Below are 16,663 nucleotides of genomic sequence, written 5' to 3' on the forward strand. Positions count from 1 at the left end.
TGGTGGTGGGAGGCGCGAAAGATACTGGCAGAATTATTGCACGGGATCGTCTGTATGACCCGAGGAAAGCATGCTTCGCTTCGACGCCTCAGCTACTGTTGCGGATATCTCGTCCCATAGAATATCCAGAATTATAGAGCATGCAATTTCGCACAGCGTTCTGACGGCCGAAAATTGTTTCAATGTTTGAACGAGACCACTAGCCCCAACATCACCCTTGTCCTTGAGCACGTTTTCCCATCCCCTTCTGCTGCTGCCTCACCTGCGCAAGTCTCTGCTTCTCCCTCACCTCTGGCGCCACGTTCACATTATAATGCGCTTCCCTTATGCTCGTGAACAGCTCATCTGAGCTTGTACCTTCGCTCCTCATTCCCTCTGGAAACCATCCCGTAATCTCGCTCTCAAAGTCTTTCGTCCACAAAGGCGCAATAGCCGGCCTAAGTGTGAAAACAATGCTGTACCGATATTGTTCGCTTTCAACCTTGATCGCACCACCGCCCATCTCCCCGCCCTCAGATGGCAGCGGCGCACAAACCACCCCATGCACACCCGCCTTGAACTTCCCTCTACTCAGAAACGCCAGCGTCTCACCCACAAGCAGCGTTGCAGTGAGACCTCCCGACCGTATCCGTGCGTCAGGCGGGAGCACATCATCCTCTTCTATGGGCACCCACAAGCCCGTGCTGGAGTTCAGCACGTGAAGCCCGGGCGAGTGCCCCACGACCAGCGACAACAAACCGAGATCCCTGTGCTTCTCAGCATTGACTTTCCAGTCGGGACCTGACGGGCGATCGTAGCGGAACATCCTTAGCAAAGTCGGCGTTCGCTCGCCAGCGGGCAGGGTTATGCATGGGTCGATGAGGGGAGCGAAGACATTAGGGCTGAGTTGGAGAGACTCTGCGATCTCGGTGCAAAGCTGGGACATGAAAGCTCCTGTTAGGCTCCATGCTTCTTGAACGCGAGACAGGAGTGGGGAGGGACAGTGTGAGGAGGTTTTGATGGTGAGGATTAATTTCTCGGCCGGGATCTTGGAATAGCCTTCCTCGCTTGCTAGGGCGCCGGTTACTGCCCGATAAGTTGTTTTCTGGGGAGAGGATTCATCGAGAGCGAAGAAAGTTGCGGAGGCTGCAAGGAGGTTGGTGTAAGCTTCCACGAAGCTCGGGTGGTCGCCGAGGATAAGTGGAAGCCAGCCTTGCGTGGAGAGGAAGTGGAGGGCGTCGTTATCGGATTGGTAAGGGTTGGACATTGTGTATTGAGGGGCGCTTCATCATCAATTCGAATTATAGAAGGATGTCTGAACTAAGCTTAGCTCTGAGTAAGACGAGCTCTGGTTCCACGTCATTGGATGACGACTGCTTCACTGGGAGGTAATCGAATTGTTGCCTTCGTTCTAGCCGTCAGGGCAGTTGTTTCGTCTCATCGGCTCATATGACAACCCTGAGTCGGTCATTAGCAGGATAAATGACGGCTCAAGGCGGCGGGGATAGGAAGATGAGGGGCTCAAGGCGGCAGGCGAAACCCAAGCAAGTGAAAATTGCAACCAGTAAAAAGGTGCGGCAGTGAGTTAAACATAAGCATTTGACATTCAAGAATCTCTACACGTTTAAGTCTGCTTTGTCTTTAATTAGGTCAACATTCAAAACATGCCTGCAATCCCACTTCGACAAGTATCGGCGAGAAGCGGTGCAGCAGTACGCGTTGCACAGGGCCATACAATCAAGATCATCAATACCAAAGGAACGCAGGTAGTGGATTTCTGGACGCTCAATGATGCAAACCCAGAAGAGAGCCTTTCCATGGCTCATACGCATGGCGCTTTATGCAGAGTCACCCCACGCGTAAACGACACCATGTACAGTAATCTGTCCAGGCCGATGATGATTCTTACGGAGGATACCAGTGCTGGTGTCCACGATACCCTGATCTCACCATGTGATGCAGGAAGATACAAGTTGCTGGGTGCTGAAGGGCCACATCCAAGCTGCACTGACAATTACAAAATTGCCTTGCAGCAGTACGGGTCTGTCAGCAGCCAGATAATGGACAGAACGCCGCCTGCTCCTTTGAATTTGTTCATGAATGTCAAAATTGAGAGTGACGGGCAACTGACTTTTGGGGCGCCTGTAAGTGAGGCTGGCCAGTACGTTTGCCTGAAAATGCTCATGGACTCAATTGTGATCATGAGTGCTTGTCCAATGGATCTGAGAGCGACGAACAATTGGAATCCTTCAGAGTTCAACTACATTGTGTTGGGCTAATACCCGGCACAAGGAAAGCTCTGGTCACTTCCATGGTCATTTACGAGAATTCTGCTCCTAATACACGCTCGGGACTTGTGCCAACCGCCCACCATCAGTGACGACAACATTGCCGTTGCAATATGCTCCGGCTCGACTTGTCAGATACAAAATGGCGCCAGCCATGTCCTCATCCGTACCAACTCTTTGAAGCGGGACCTTCTCTCGCGGAATTGGTCCTTCACCGATCAATCCAGCCGCCAAGTCAGATGGATATACTGTTTCTCGTCAGCAAAGAGGAGATGTCGATTCTGGGTTGGCAACAACTTACAGCCAGGAGTGAGGACGTTTGATCGAATGTCGTATGGAATCAAGACAGAAGCGAGTTGTTTGGCCAAATGCGTCGCAGCGGCCTTGCTAAGACCATAGGCAAACCCACCGGGAGGTTGTCGGTTAAAGCCTCCTATACTGCTGGTCGTGATTATCTGACTTTTCTGCTCTACATTTCCTTTCTTGTTGCCTGCATCAAGAAGGTTGAGGAAAGCAGCAATTGTGAAAAAGGCAGCGGTGACGTTGACATTGAATGTGTTAGTAAAGCTCTGAGAATCAAGGTTCCAGATTTCAGATTGAAGCTCATCAATGGACTTGATGTCCTTGAGTAATTTTGTTTGTGGACCGCCAATGCCGCTATTGGCAATCAACAGGTTCAAATAGCCCACTTCGGACTTGACTTGATCCGCGACTGCTTGGAGATCCTGCTTCGACGAGACATCTCCAGCAATAGGAATGATGTTACCATGAGGAGACTCCTTTGCTGCTGCTTCAAGGGCTTCCTTTCGTCGACCCACGATGTACACTTTATGGGCTCCATTCAATGCCAATGCCTTGGTCATCATAAGTCCTATCCCAGATCCTCCACCCGTGATCAGAGCTACGAGACCCTGGACTTTGAAAAGCTCTCCAACATTGAATGCCGACATTTTCGTTTCCGAATTTGATACTTTGTTAAGTATTATGAGAACCAATACTACCTCGCAAACGGCGAACAATCAGTACAAGAGGCTATTGCCCTATATGATAGATTGTAATATCGGCTTTACTTGCTTAGAATTGGCTTGTAGCAGTCATTCACATCATCGAAGTGCTTCATTACTGCTACTACGTCATTTGTGTATTAGAAATTCGTGACATTCTTAGGTCCACGGAGCTAACGATATGCGTCCAAGCTCACGATAACCTTAATTTCCATCCCTATCTTATCGAGTGGAATAGGAGAGCCCAAAATTTGCTTCAAACTCCTTATTCCAGCAAGCTTGCCCATTCATTTGTTGCAGTACATTCGATGAGTCGACGAAACATTTCCAACTAATCTAATTTTCTCTCATTTCCCATGTCCACGGCGACTGAGTCCCGTCGTCGCCCCAACATATGGTCTTACATCAGTTTTGGTTCACAGCGTCGCCGCTCGGTCTCACTGCCCAAGCCCAACGGGCACTCGCAAGAAGATAAAGACGAAGCCTTGAGGCGAGAGATTTGGGGTGACGGTCGATCACGGAGCACGTCAAATGTTACATCCATGGCATTCGGTCAAAGATCCAAGATTTTAAGAGTTGGCGTAGTATTAGCAGTCATTTTCTTCTTTTACTATATAGTTACATCTAATGATAGCGCTGGCGTTCGGGATCTAGTCAAAGGTACGGATTCCTTCGTCCACCCTGTTGAACGGGCATGAGACTCATCAGCGCCTTTCGCAGGTCCGAAACTTGCCGATAAAACACCTTCGTCAAACGCATCGACTGAAGAAGTTGCCTTCAATTCGCTGAGGACGACGAAGTGCTCGAAGTCCGCCGTAAAAGGGAAGCCTCTAATACAATATGCTTTAATGATAGATGCGGGTAGCACGGGTTCCAGGATACATGTCTACCGCTTTAATAATTGTGGAGCGACTCCAGAATTAGAAGGAGAGAAGTTCAAGATGACAGAGAAGAAAGAAGGCGGTTCGGGACTCTCCTCATATGCGCTCGACCCTGAAGAAGCCGCCAAAAGCCTCGACATACTTGTGAATGTAGCGATGGAACATGTGGCGGATGAAGTGAAGTCCTGCACTCCCATAGCCGTGAAGGCGACTGCTGGACTGCGAAAATTAGGAGAAGAGAAAAGTGCTACGATACTCAACACTGTAAGGTCTCGTCTTGAAACAAAATACCCCTTCCCCGTTGTTTCTGCAGCGAATGGTGGCGTCGAAGTAATGGACGGGAAAGATGAAGGTGTCTATGCTTGGATCACGACAAATTACCTACTTGGCAAGATTGGGGGTCCAGACAAGTCTCCTACAGCTGCTGTCTTCGACCTTGGTGGAGGAAGCACTCAGATTGTATTTGAACCGACGTTTCCCATAGCCGGGGGTGGGATGCCCGATACGTTACAAGAGGGCGATCACAAATACGTTTTCAAAAGCGGTGCCCAGACTCACGAGCTGTACCAGCACTCTCATCTTGGGTACGGTCTTATGGCTGCACGCGAAAGTATTCATAAGTTTGTTGTGCAGACGCTCAAAGATACTCACAAAGACGACGACTCTTGGGTTGAGTCTCCAATTGAAAATCCTTGTGTAATCCCTGGAATGTCTAGACAGATCAATGTCACTCTTGATACCAAAGAAACATACCAGACTACCATGGTCGGTCCGCGCGAAGCGTCGCCAGCTCAGTGCCGAGGCCTGGCGGAAAAGCTTCTCCAGAAAGATGCTTCGTGCTCCCTGGCTCCATGCTCATTCAATGGCGTGCATCAACCGTCTCTGTCGAAGACATTCGCTAGAGAAGATGTCTATGTCTTTAGCTACTTCTACGATCGTACACAACCCCTAGGAATGCCAGAAAGCTTCACAATTAGCGAGCTTAGGGATCTGGCAGCAAAAGTGTGCGGCGGTGAGAAGAGTGGCGCGTGGAAGGCTTTCGAAGGCATTGAGGGAGCAATGGACGAGCTAAGAGACAGGCCAGAAGGCTGCTTAGATCTAAGCTTCATGGTCGCGCTTCTTCATACTGGATACGATATGAATCTGCAGCGTGAAGTGAAGATTGCAAAGAAGATTGCAGGCAATGAGTTGGGCTGGTGTCTGGGTGCGAGGTATGAGCTCTTTCACCCTTCCTGACCGTGTGGAAGACTGCTGACGAAGCTTCTAGTCTTCCACTTTTGAATCAAGACTCGGGATGGACTTGCAAAGTTGCTCAAGTCTCATGAGAATACTAGTGCTTCTTTGTCGTTGTTTTACACAGGCACCAGAGATACTGGATATGGGGCATCAGGGCACAATTGCAATAGAGAGATATATGATGACTGTAATATGGCTCAGCCTAGTTTGAAAAGCCTAATATGTGGCGAGTAAAGACATAGAAAAGAGTATTCATGAGTCGGGGCCGTTACAGGCGTAGGCAGAGAATAATCCGTAATCCTAAGGCACTAATTTTGCACCTGCGTTGTTTCTTCCTGTAGTCTATGCTGTGAATCATCTTCATTTGTGGCTTTTTTGGAGATGGAATATTACATTAGTGTGGAGAGTGAGGGTAATAAATCGATCACTTCAGTTCGCTCCTCACCTTGAGACGCTCATCACTGAACGACTACGCATCTCTCTTCCTAGCCGATCCAACATCATGGTATGCTTGAAATACTTACAAGTTTCCATTATGTGAATCGTCGCTGTGCACTCCTACGTCCCTTTGAAGCCAGGGGGTGAGCGACAAAGGCGTAGGCAACTCTAGCTACGCGTTCAGTGGCGAAATTATCGACAGGCTGACAGTTTGGCACATCTTATAGCTAGAGCATCTCCCAAGCCTTCGTTTCGTGTTTGTCGTATTTCATCTTTCATTCCATAAAAGAAGCGAGGGGCTACAGTGTGTCGTGATGGTCTGACTGCTACTTCGACTCTCACTATGGACGTGCAATTGTACGTTTACGACCTCTCTAAGGTGACATCCAATATTGCATAATCTGTTAGGTGCTGGGATTTGACTTTCATCCTAGGGTCTCGCTCGACAAGTATGGCTTCTTATTGATTCGACTTGACTGGCACTAAATGGCTCTACAGTTTTCTGCAGCTGTCCTTGGAACCCAAATCAATGCCGTCTACCACACATCTCTTGTCTTTGGAGGAATAGAGTACTATTTTGGAGCCGGTATTCAGACTTCCGCTCCGGGCTCGACTCATCATGGACAGCCAATAGAGAACGTGTCTATGGGACAGACAGAGTTGCCTATCGAGGTAATTGTAGAGTATCTTGACTCACTAAAGTCAATCTATACGACAGAGGTAGGTGTCACGCATAGGTGGGAGGGTATACAAGATCGTTATATTGACCACCGCTTATAGTCGTACGACCTCTTCTTGCACAATTGCAACAACTTCACCAATGACTTATCTATGTTTCTTGTTGGTAGAGGGATACCACAACATATAACTTCTCTTGCGCAAAGGGTCTTAGATACGCCTTTTGGTGCTATGCTAAGACCGCAGCTCGATCAGGCCATGCGAGGGATCACACAGGCACCGACTCCGCAAACTAGCGGTCCACCGGGTGGAACTGGCAGAATGGCTTCCAAAGACTCTAACACAAAGACTGACCGGCGAAACGTACCAGGTATTGTCTACAAGCCTACAACGATTAAAAAACTAGACGAGTTACTCAACTCAGCCAATGATAAATGTGCTGTGATTTTCTTCACCTCCGCGACTTGTCCACCATGCAAAGTAGTATATCCAGCATACGACGAGCTAGCTGCTAGTGCAGAAGGCAAGGCAGTGCTCATCAAGGTTGACCTCAATGATGCATATGAGATAGGGCAACGCTATCAAATTCGTGCGACGCCTACTTTCTGGACATTTCTCAAAGGAGAAAAAGAGAATGAGTGGGCTGGGGCCAATGAAGCCCAGCTTAGGGGCAATATCACTTTATTGATCCAAATGGCCAATCCTGCTCATCCGCATACTCTGCTAAGAGTTCCAACTCTGTCAGGACCCCATAAGCAACTAGTGACATATACCAAAGTACCGCCGCTGGAGAGGCTCATTATAAAGCTGGAATCATGCGGTCACACTCCCACGATTCAATCTCTGAAGAGCTTCATATCGATTCGAGAGAGTGCCGGCGCCGCCGAAGCTACTCTCCCCGATCTCGCCACATTTAGTAGCGATTTGGTGAGCTTGCTGGAGCGCTTGCCTGTTGAGAAACTCTTTCCCTTAGTTGACCTACTCCGGATTGCTATCATCGATCCTCGCGTAAGCGGTTACTACTCTCGGCACTCTGATGACACCATCCTCAAGATCCTCCAAAAGACCAATCAGCTTGACAGCAAATGCCCATATCAGCTTTTGATCGTTACAGTGCACCTAACCTGCAATCTTTTCAGCTCACCATTTTTCACGACGAAAATTCTCAATGATGCAAGATACTCGGAACCGGTTCTACGTTTGGTCACATCTGCTCTACTCGACAAATCACACCAGCCTGTCCGCGTGGCTGCCGCGTCATTAGCATTCAATCTTGCAGCAGTAAATCATGATCGGCGGCTGAATGATCAGAACGAGTTACTCGCGGAAGACGGGCAATTCGAACTCATGGCTAGTCTGCTTGAAGCTCAAGAAAGAGAGAGAGAAAGCAAAGAAAGCCTGCGAGGCTTGTTGCTAGCCATTGGCCTTTTGAAACATATGGCACCTAGGGAAGGTGAGTTGGACAGTCTTTGTAAGGAAGTCGGTGCTAGAGATATGGTGAAAGAATCAAGAGGAGCATTCAGTGAGCTGCAGGGCTTGATCGACGAGGTGGAGAAAGTACTGGCGTAGAGAACAGAGTTCATCAGGATTTCGGTGTCTGCTCCCATCGTGTCGTGAATTCTTGGTACCAACAATACATTGTTTGTTTTACAAACAAGCTCATGTTTCCAGGGCAAGTGCGTGTGCTGTAAGAATGAATATGGAACCTGGACGTCCCCGGAAGGCCGCTATGATTGACCTCCTCAGTGCCCCGGAGCTTGGCGGGGTAACGTGACCACGAGCTCAATTTAGGGCTGTCCTCTAAGGTAGTGTGACCGCCTTGGCATGACGCGAATTCTAAATACATCTCACTTCGCGTCCCCATCCTCAGTGCTTCTCCGTCACGCATGTACCAACATATGCAGCTTTTGCGAGCTCCTCAAAATGATGCCTCGAAGGTCAAATCGTCCAAGGCAGACGAGACTTAATTTCGAGCCCGCGGCATCCTCAGCGCAGAAATCAGAAGCCTTCGTGAGGATCGATCCGAATTCTAGCCCAGCTAAGAAGAGAAAGACAAGACTTGACTCTCCACCTGCCTCGAGCGCTGCTCCTCTGACATCATCACCTTCAAACAGTCAGCTCAAAGTAGTGGTCAACTCTACAGCAAAAAGAACCACTCAGCTACCAACTCCTGCGCCCTCGTCTCAGGTTGTCGCCGATGAGAGACAATTAGATGACGGAAACGAGATCGAAGACGGGCTCCTTCAGCGCGGGTCTAGATCAGAAGCCAATAAAGGTGTTCAAGCGATCATTCCAAGTGACGACGAGGACGTTATACCAAAAAGTGCAGGGAAAAGGCGCCCAACTACTATCCTACTAAGCAGTGAAAGTGATGCATCGGAGCCCATCACACCATCTTCACGGCGTACCAAGAAATGTGTCTCTAGGACGCCCTCAACACCATTGAGTGATAGAGCAAGTCCGGTGAAGCCACGCGGCGCTAGAAGTTTTATCCTTGGGGGCTCAAGTGGAACAGCAGCGATACCACATGGGCAGCCCCGTAGTAGTTTCGGTTCGTCCAAGAGGCCGCGTTTCAAGATTCAAAAACCAATCGCGATTGGTAGTTCTATTAGTAGCTCTGAAGAGGATGATCTAGTAAATGACTCCCCAAAAAGGACTTTAAGATCAACCGCCAAACAGCCCGATACAAGGCCATCACCTAATAAGCCGGACCTTAGTTGGGATTTCTCGGGATCCGAGCAATCTGAACATGTTAATGGTACAGCAGAGAAGCAAAAGAGAGGCGAGCAGTCTACCTCCAGGAAAGATCTCAAGCACTCCCAAGCTACTCAGGTTGAAAGCCAAGAGTCAAGCATTTCAGATAGTATTAAATCACCAAGTAGCAATACAAAGAGGAAACAGCGGCTTGCTAAGTCTCGTACCGAAAATTTTGACGAACTGGAACTCGAGGCGGATCTTGCAGATCTGAAAGACACTGAAACGCGCCGAACTCGGACACGTGGGAAAACTCAAGCTTCAGCGCGAGATAAACGACTGAACAAATTGGAAGAACTGAAACGTCGCAGGTCTGGCATTGTAGAGATTAATGAGGATGACTCGGCAAAGGATGACAGTTTTCTACTTGGAGATACCGAACCTGACTACGACAACGAAGACTTGGATGAGTACGAGGCAGACTTCATACAGGATGAGGGTGAGGATGAGACTCTTGGAGTCAATCTAGCAAAGGGTGGAGTACCATTGCATCTGACTCGTTTTGCAAATCTCAAGCCAATTGAGTACTTCAAGTACGAAGTTGAATGGATGATACACAACAAGTTGGATCCAGCCTTTGAGCGTCATGACGAAATTTACGAGATGTCTCACAGAAAACTGGATGATGAGGTCAAAGGTCACGCAGGCTCAACTTACAAGTCAGCTGCTTGGGGTCAAGAATTCGCAGATGCCCTTACGAGCCGGCCAGAGATCTTTGTGGTAGAAATCCCGGCTATGCTCGAACACGACTGCGACGCTTGCAATCGTTCTGGTCACCCGCCCAAGTACCAAGTGACTTTGAGAGGCCACAAATACGATAAGGAGAGCCTGGAGAAAGTTTCGAATGACGACTCGGAGGATGAGACTCAAGAGAGAGACGGTTCTGACGAGGATGAACCGCAAGAAGTTCTTTTTCTTGGGCAGGTTTTGTAAAGCAAATGCTGCAACTGCACACGCACTGTACCACTGGCGACATGCTTTGAACCAAACCATCCTGCAATGGCTCTCCAGTGAAGGCTATACTAGCACCGAAAAGCTTATTGCGCGAGAGAGTTGGAACCGTAAGAAGAAAGAAAAATTGGCTAACAAGATCGTTGACGGCATGGTAGAAGAAGGCGAGATGAAGGATCTCTATCGACAATTCAAGCAAAACTTGGATTTTGTGAGGTCTGATAAGGTGCGTTAATATTGTCACATGTCAATCCACTGCCCGTTTCTGACATGACTCTAGCCAGAAAGATTCACGAATTATTGACACGATTAGATGTTGCAATTTGTCGACTAATTTGGATGGTGATGATCTGCAATGAGACACTCTCCAGCCTTCTGGTCGATCTCAAGGAACGTATTGAGGGCTATGAAATTACGGTGAGTATGAAATGAACGTGCACAATTGGACAATCCTGGTTCAGATGCCCGTCCCTCAGCGATATAGTGAGCAATTGGTATTCATAGCCTGATGAATCAAAAGTGTGCAACTCCACAACATATGCATCATAATAATAACCTACCATCCCCAACTTCTGTTCCATTGCAAAAAGACACAGAGTCGAGTTCCTTATAATGTACAGCCACTTCTACCTTCTTGTCCTCCCTCCTCGTCATACCCCATCCAATATTTCAAGGTCTCCGCTCCCCTTCTCGCTTCAGGGTATCTTTTAACCATTAAAACCCTGGCGCCGTCTTCTCCCCAGCCTGCAGCCCGGGCGTAACTCCCTCCCTCGCCGCCTCCTGTGCCTTCATCTCCTTCTCCTGTTCATTGATCTGCTGCTCCTCGAGAAACGCCAGCGCGAAGGGCACCATAACCAGCAGTGCGCTTGTCGTCAATGCCCACGCAAATTTCCCGGTATATGATGCGCTGATCTTTGCGACGGAGAAACTGCGGTCCCATGTACTGGTAACTTTGCGCCGCGTGGAGGGGGAGACCATGTCTTTGAGGGCGGAGATGCTGAGTGTGCAGGTCAGTCTCAGAGATTCTTGAGGGAACGGTGAGGCAAATAGAGGATGTACCGGTCTGAGATAGATTCTGAAGGGGTGACATCGTCTTCGCCATCGGAGATTGAGGAATCTGTAGGTATAATTGAGAATTGCAATTGATGAGAGGTAGATGGGGAGGGAAGCTACCTGTGTCGACATAATCATCTTCTGAGTCTTCGATCGGGCCTGGCTGCTCTTGTCTGAGCTCCTCATCATCGACTTCCTCTAGAGTGACCATTTTCGCTCAAGGAAGGATATATATAAAAGGCTTGGAAGTCTAAGAAGATTCAGACAATTTTACAGAAGAATGCTATTTTGAGACTAGACCGGTATGATATTCGCACTAAGTGAAAGAAACAAATTCCCCTATTCCTATAGGCTTCTACATCCTTTCGCTCGATTGTCATCGAGGTGAGTTCTACTCGAATTTCCGAAGAGTTCTATGCTTAATGGCCTGGTGCGTAACGTGGATCAGCATCTATCGTGTTACACTATCAACGAAAACTTGCTGTGCTCCTCAAACAGGTAGATATGTTCAGTAGCCTAAGCGTCAATGCTTCGCTACCTGGTTTCTAAGAACAATTTATACTCTCAATCACGAATATCCATGCCTTCTCTCGCAGTCCTTATTCCTCTAAAGCCCTTCTGCGTACACAGTGATGCAAAAGAATACTGGGAATACCCTATCTAGTTCAAGCTTGCTCATCAACATCCGTAGACTCAGGGCAAGGGTGACCTGATGTCATCAATCTACAAGGTGTCTCATTTTTGCCTCAGCCATCACTTGTATACCGCCTCAGGCACCTTCCCCAAGCAAGTACACACATTTAGTATTGAAAGACTCGCGCTCGTTCTTCAGGCCAAAGAGATGTTACGTTCTCAAGGAAATTTACGCTCCCAGTAAGTCGGCTCTTCCCCAAAAGTTGCAAGCTCAAACAAGTTGAGTCATCTTTCCTCTGTACAACCCAGCACCGGCGCAATTCACGATATGCGTGTGGCAAAAGCGCCTTCGGAATGGCCAGTTCTACGTCTTCAGTAGGTGCAAATGTCAATACGCGATCTTCGGACGGCAAAGAGAACCAGATTGGTCTCCACTCGGCCAGAGAGGTATCACTTGTAGCTGAAGCCGCGACAGGAAGCCCACGCGTTATCAGAAACGCCACGAATCCCCACACTTTCTTGGCTGCCTCTTGAACATCGGGGTTCTCAAGCAATTGTGCCTTAAACCAAAACCTACCGTCTACTCGATCAGAAATCATATTTAGGGCGCGAAGTATAGCCTCAGAATTCGTGCCTCCGCACATCCTAGCATCTAGTTTTGACAGCCAGTAGCTGCCACATTCCAAGATACAAGCAAGAGTATTGCTAAAGAGCTCCTTAGTCAGCCCGTACGCAGTATCGCTATCAAAGTCAGTAATTCGAAGGATAGAGAGCTCGTCTCTCGCAATGTCTTGATGTAGACATTGACTCAGAAACTGACTAGCACTAGTCAGAAAGTCATTCACAGATGCTCTATGGCGGTCCTCCGGTTGGCAGGGGAAGGCTAAGTCAAGATCGATGAATTCACAATTAGGCCCTATATCAACAGAGAACTTCAGATTCGGGTCTATTCGACTCGGCTCTGGTGCGAAACTTCCGTGATCTCTTGAGTCCGGCCGGCAAAGCCAGGAAGATGGTTTGTTCCTTCCGGAAAGCCTCAGACGTGGACCAGATGTGCAAAGCGCAATTGGGTCTCCTGATGCTAAAGCGACTATCATAATGTGAGCTAAGCAAGTATCCTCAAAACACGCGTCAGGGTCGTCTATTGACGTATCTTCTCGCAGCTTGGACCGAAGGAGTACCAAACCGTTCTTTACTATGTTAAGCACGATTGAAAGCTTGTCTTTCAGAGCGTCCAAGCGCCGCACGACAGGATCCTGGATCAAACCATCACCACTTGCCTCGCTGTAATAGAATATATCCCCCACGGGTTGGATGATGAAGGCTGGAGGGAAGTTGAATTTTGTAATCGTTGGGTGGCTGTTAAGGTAGTCGCGAAGGTCCCGTTGCCCCAAAAGCCTATGCATATGTTCGATAATGTTGCCAGTCGCCTCTGCTCTGAAAAAGTCACTTCGGACCCTGTAAGGCTCCCTCGATCGAGGGACTTCTATATACAGGACAAGCAAATGCTTGTAGTATGTGCCATTGAACCTCAAGATGCAACTAGCTCCTCTTTCTTTCTTAGTAGCACCTACAAGGAAGATGTTTCGTTTGCTCAGCTCGAGCTCTTGGATGCACCAAGCTCTTGAAAAGAGCGGACTGCGAACAATTTTCTCAACAGCAGTATACAAATGCATGTTTGTGGACGCGTAAGCAGGCGATTGACGTGAACAAGGTGTATTGATACTGCTTCCGTCCCCGTCACAGATCGCGCCATATGACAGCAGACTTTGAATTTCCGCCTCGTCCAAATACACCCCGTCGAGCACAACTACAACCAACCTAGCGCTTGAGTATAGAAGATCCATAACGCCAATGAGAGCCTGCTTTTCGGCCTCAACTCGCTGGTCGATGCAGATCTGATCGATCCAGAGCCCCTCCACCGGCTTATCTCCAAACTCATCGCGTTGGACTTCTACCTTAACGGCTGCATACATCTCGGGAGTGATTGGCAGGGAGTACTGTCCAGATTTCTCTAACATTACAGGACTGGACCAACGATAAGTCAACGCAATGAACGATTGCTCTTCCTGCTGCCTCTGATCGTTTGATGTGCTGATCAACCTCAGGGGAGCATGCTCAAGCGCCTCGGATCGGACAGCATAGCATTCAGCGATGGACTCTGAGATAGATGTCAGGCGGTCCTTGAGTTCGATGCCCGTAACGTCGGTGTCAGTGGGACTAGACCTATTTTCGAGACAAGCGAATTTTGCTTCACTGGAGAGAAGATGGACCTCGTTGGCATAGATCGCATTGGCGAAAGGAGGCTCGAAGCTCAGAAGCTCGCAGCATCTGGATTGGTTGGCTGCATAGCCTGTCATTCTAGCGGTAGCTTTCGGGCTTCTAGAAGCAGAGGTGTGTGCGATAAAGCGTGTATGTGGTGGATTTAAATGACTATTTTTAATAATGCAGCTAGGAAGTGAATCCGCTGAAAAAAACGATATCGTCACCTCTCAGTGGTCGATACGCGGGCTTACACCACATTGCACATTCAAAAAAGAGATATCAATATTAGCAAGGAGTAGTCGAACCATCACATTCCCAATAGCCTTGACTGTGCAAAGGTTGAACCATACTTGAACAGAGCAAGAGTGAGGCCCCTTTGACGGTTGAAACGCTGTCCTCAGCCTTACTGCAAGATATGCTTGACTAAAGAGGAAGGTGCGAAATCGCGTAGATGACAAAGGAGTGTTTTCAACCCAAGGCGAGTAAGAAAGGAAGGAAAGCCTTGAAAGGTAGAATCCGAGCAGGGTATGTTATGACTTCCAACGTGACAATTCTATATTACCTTCTTCCTAGGTTCCACTTTGCGATCTTTTCCTGTATCATTTCCCAATTCACCAGCTTTTCTGGCGCCGCATGACCTTCCTGCAATACAATGGTGGGAGCCCCGCTACCACTACCAGGATTGTTGACTAGTCCTCCGAAAACCATCCTCGCCACCCTCCTAAGATCTTTCACTGTCAGAGCATCGATCTTAGCGCACATCTCCTTGACCCCGACTTTCTTCCCGTGCACCTGGACCTGCCGACCAAGATCTTCAAGCTCAACCATTCGGCTTTCGAGATTCATCAAGAGAGCGCTTCTGAGCTGGTTCTTGGCTCGATTGACCTCTGCAGTTTGCAAAGCAGAGAAGCCAGTATCTAGGGTCAGATTATGTAGTTCACGGCACATCACGTCAATCATGTGCTTCGTTCGTGTGGGATCGCAGCTTGCACTGATGCCAAAGAGGCCAGAGTCGGTGTAAGAATTGTTAAAGCAGATGCACGATTCGACCCAACCGTGCTGGTTGAGTACGTTTGTGTAGAGGCGGGAGTACATGCCCTTGCCAGGGCCGCCGGCGCTAAAAGAGCCACCACCACCGAGGAGGGTTTGTAAGGTTGCGAGTGCGTAGATGTCGTCTGATGAGATTGGAAGGGCTTCGAAGCCTAGATGAATGTAGGTGAGGTCGGGTAGTGCAGGGTTCACAGGAGGAGGGAGTTTTGGTAGAGATAAAAAGCCACCAGTGTAATGTGATGGTGAACTAAGTGGAGAGCTTTGGTCTGTTGATGAAGGTTGGACAGGAGATATCGAGGCTTGTGGTGCTGCTGACGTTGAGAGATTCTTGAAAAACGGGATGTGCGAGGCAAGTCTTGAAACCTGCTGAGGAGGGACTTGACCAGGGGGTGATGGAGTTGAGTACGTAGTGGGGAATTGTGGAGGGGAGGGCGGTGATTGAGCTGGTTGGCTTGCGAAGGCAGCCGGCGTAAAAGATGTCTCTGAACCAACTTGCGAGAGCACGGGTTCTCGTTGGGGCATGTCACCAAAATATTCCTCAGCCAGTTGCAAGGCCTTTTCGTGCTTCACTCCAGCAAATGCTAGCACGATGCGGTCTGGTTTATAGAAGGCTTTCCGATACTTCTCAACAACCATCTTGTTGATGAACGGTATCCGCTCCTGAGGGCAAAGCAGAGGATTGCCCAGCGTATTGCCTCGATAAGCTGCCACATTGATCAATTCGGGGAGGATAAGCTCCGGCTTTGACCAGATCTCATTGATTTCATATTCGGCAGTCTCCAGTTGCTGAGACACCTCCTCTTCTGATATCTTTGGATTACGGACCGTCTCGGCTAGAAGGTCTACCACAGCAGGAATAGAGGTATTGAAAGTTGCAGACTGATACATCATGGATTCTCTCGAAGATGCACATTGGATGTTACCTCCAAGGTTTTCCATTGATTCCAGCATTTCGTCTGAGGATCTCGAGTTTGTTGACTTGCAGCTTGTCAGTTTGGGTGCAGATAGTGTTCCCAGCATCACATACCTTGAACGCCAGCCGATCAACAATGTGACTGACGCCGCTCAGCTCTTCAGTCTCATATCGGGAACCTGCGTCTACGTATACTCCCACTGCGGAAAATGGTCCAGGCAAGGCCTCGGTGGCTACACGGAGGCCATTCGGTAGTGTGCTAATTTGATCATACTCGGTAGGGTCCTGACAAGACATCAGTCCTGATCTGTTGATCCCATCTATCCGCAAAGCCTTCTAATAGATACCTTTGAAGATTGATCAACAACTGAGGCAAAGCCCCTGCATGATAATGGACGCCTGACTATGCCTGCTCTGGCTGCTCGTGTAGCTATTCGCGCTAGCATTGTATACGGAGGGGATTGCATCGCAATAAGTAAATTATCATTTAGACAGGATCTTGCTCGAGATTTGATGGCGCGATCATTTCACTAAAGGTTA

General features: G+C 48.6%; 8 protein-coding genes across 8 annotated transcripts; 3 read left to right on the forward strand and 5 right to left on the reverse strand.

Moving 5' to 3' along the window:
* Nucleotides 1–211: 211 nt before the first annotated feature.
* On the reverse strand, nt 212–1,246 carry KY384_004949 (uncharacterized protein; the record flags this gene model as incomplete). The annotated part of the gene is made up of 1 exon (XM_044813452.1): nt 212–1,246. One exon carries the CDS (start codon nt 1,244–1,246, stop codon nt 212–214), a length of 1,035 nt encoding a protein of 344 aa, XP_044669730.1.
* Nucleotides 1,247–1,643: 397 nt separating this feature from the next.
* KY384_004950 (uncharacterized protein) lies at nt 1,644–2,258 on the forward strand (the record flags this gene model as incomplete). Its single annotated transcript, XM_044813453.1, has 1 exon — nt 1,644–2,258. The coding sequence occupies one exon, from the start codon at nt 1,644–1,646 to the stop codon at nt 2,256–2,258; it is 615 nt and encodes a 204-aa protein (XP_044669731.1).
* Nucleotides 2,259–2,315: 57 nt separating this feature from the next.
* On the reverse strand, nt 2,316–3,217 carry KY384_004951 (uncharacterized protein; the record flags this gene model as incomplete). Its single annotated transcript, XM_044813454.1, has 2 exons — nt 2,316–2,515; nt 2,569–3,217. 2 exons carry the CDS (start codon nt 3,215–3,217, stop codon nt 2,316–2,318), a joined length of 849 nt encoding a protein of 282 aa, XP_044669732.1.
* Nucleotides 3,218–3,627: 410 nt separating this feature from the next.
* On the forward strand, nt 3,628–8,073 carry KY384_004952 (uncharacterized protein; the record flags this gene model as incomplete). Its single annotated transcript, XM_044813455.1, has 6 exons — nt 3,628–3,931; nt 3,992–5,363; nt 5,420–5,468; nt 6,261–6,275; nt 6,325–6,546; nt 6,607–8,073. The coding sequence occupies 6 exons, from the start codon at nt 3,628–3,630 to the stop codon at nt 8,071–8,073; spliced, it is 3,429 nt and encodes a 1,142-aa protein (XP_044669733.1).
* Nucleotides 8,074–8,427: 354 nt separating this feature from the next.
* KY384_004953 (uncharacterized protein) lies at nt 8,428–10,444 on the forward strand (the record flags this gene model as incomplete). Its single annotated transcript, XM_044813456.1, has 2 exons — nt 8,428–10,187; nt 10,270–10,444. The coding sequence occupies 2 exons, from the start codon at nt 8,428–8,430 to the stop codon at nt 10,442–10,444; spliced, it is 1,935 nt and encodes a 644-aa protein (XP_044669734.1).
* A 479-nt stretch (nt 10,445–10,923) lies between these two features.
* Nucleotides 10,924–11,473, reverse strand: KY384_004954 (uncharacterized protein; the record flags this gene model as incomplete). The annotated part of the gene is made up of 3 exons (XM_044813457.1): nt 10,924–11,206; nt 11,269–11,326; nt 11,383–11,473. 3 exons carry the CDS (start codon nt 11,471–11,473, stop codon nt 10,924–10,926), a joined length of 432 nt encoding a protein of 143 aa, XP_044669735.1.
* A 589-nt stretch (nt 11,474–12,062) lies between these two features.
* On the reverse strand, nt 12,063–14,255 carry KY384_004955 (uncharacterized protein; the record flags this gene model as incomplete). The annotated part of the gene is made up of 1 exon (XM_044813458.1): nt 12,063–14,255. The coding sequence occupies one exon, from the start codon at nt 14,253–14,255 to the stop codon at nt 12,063–12,065; it is 2,193 nt and encodes a 730-aa protein (XP_044669736.1).
* Nucleotides 14,256–14,718: 463 nt separating this feature from the next.
* On the reverse strand, nt 14,719–16,420 carry KY384_004956 (uncharacterized protein; the record flags this gene model as incomplete). Its single annotated transcript, XM_044813459.1, has 2 exons — nt 14,719–16,188; nt 16,238–16,420. 2 exons carry the CDS (start codon nt 16,418–16,420, stop codon nt 14,719–14,721), a joined length of 1,653 nt encoding a protein of 550 aa, XP_044669737.1.
* Between the last annotated feature and the right edge of the window lie 243 nt (nt 16,421–16,663).

Source organism: Bacidia gigantensis (genome assembly GCF_019456465.1).
Source record: "Bacidia gigantensis strain McMullin 20006 chromosome Unknown contig_244, whole genome shotgun sequence".
In the NCBI taxonomy this organism is placed as follows: domain Eukaryota; kingdom Fungi; phylum Ascomycota; class Lecanoromycetes; order Lecanorales; family Ramalinaceae; genus Bacidia; species Bacidia gigantensis.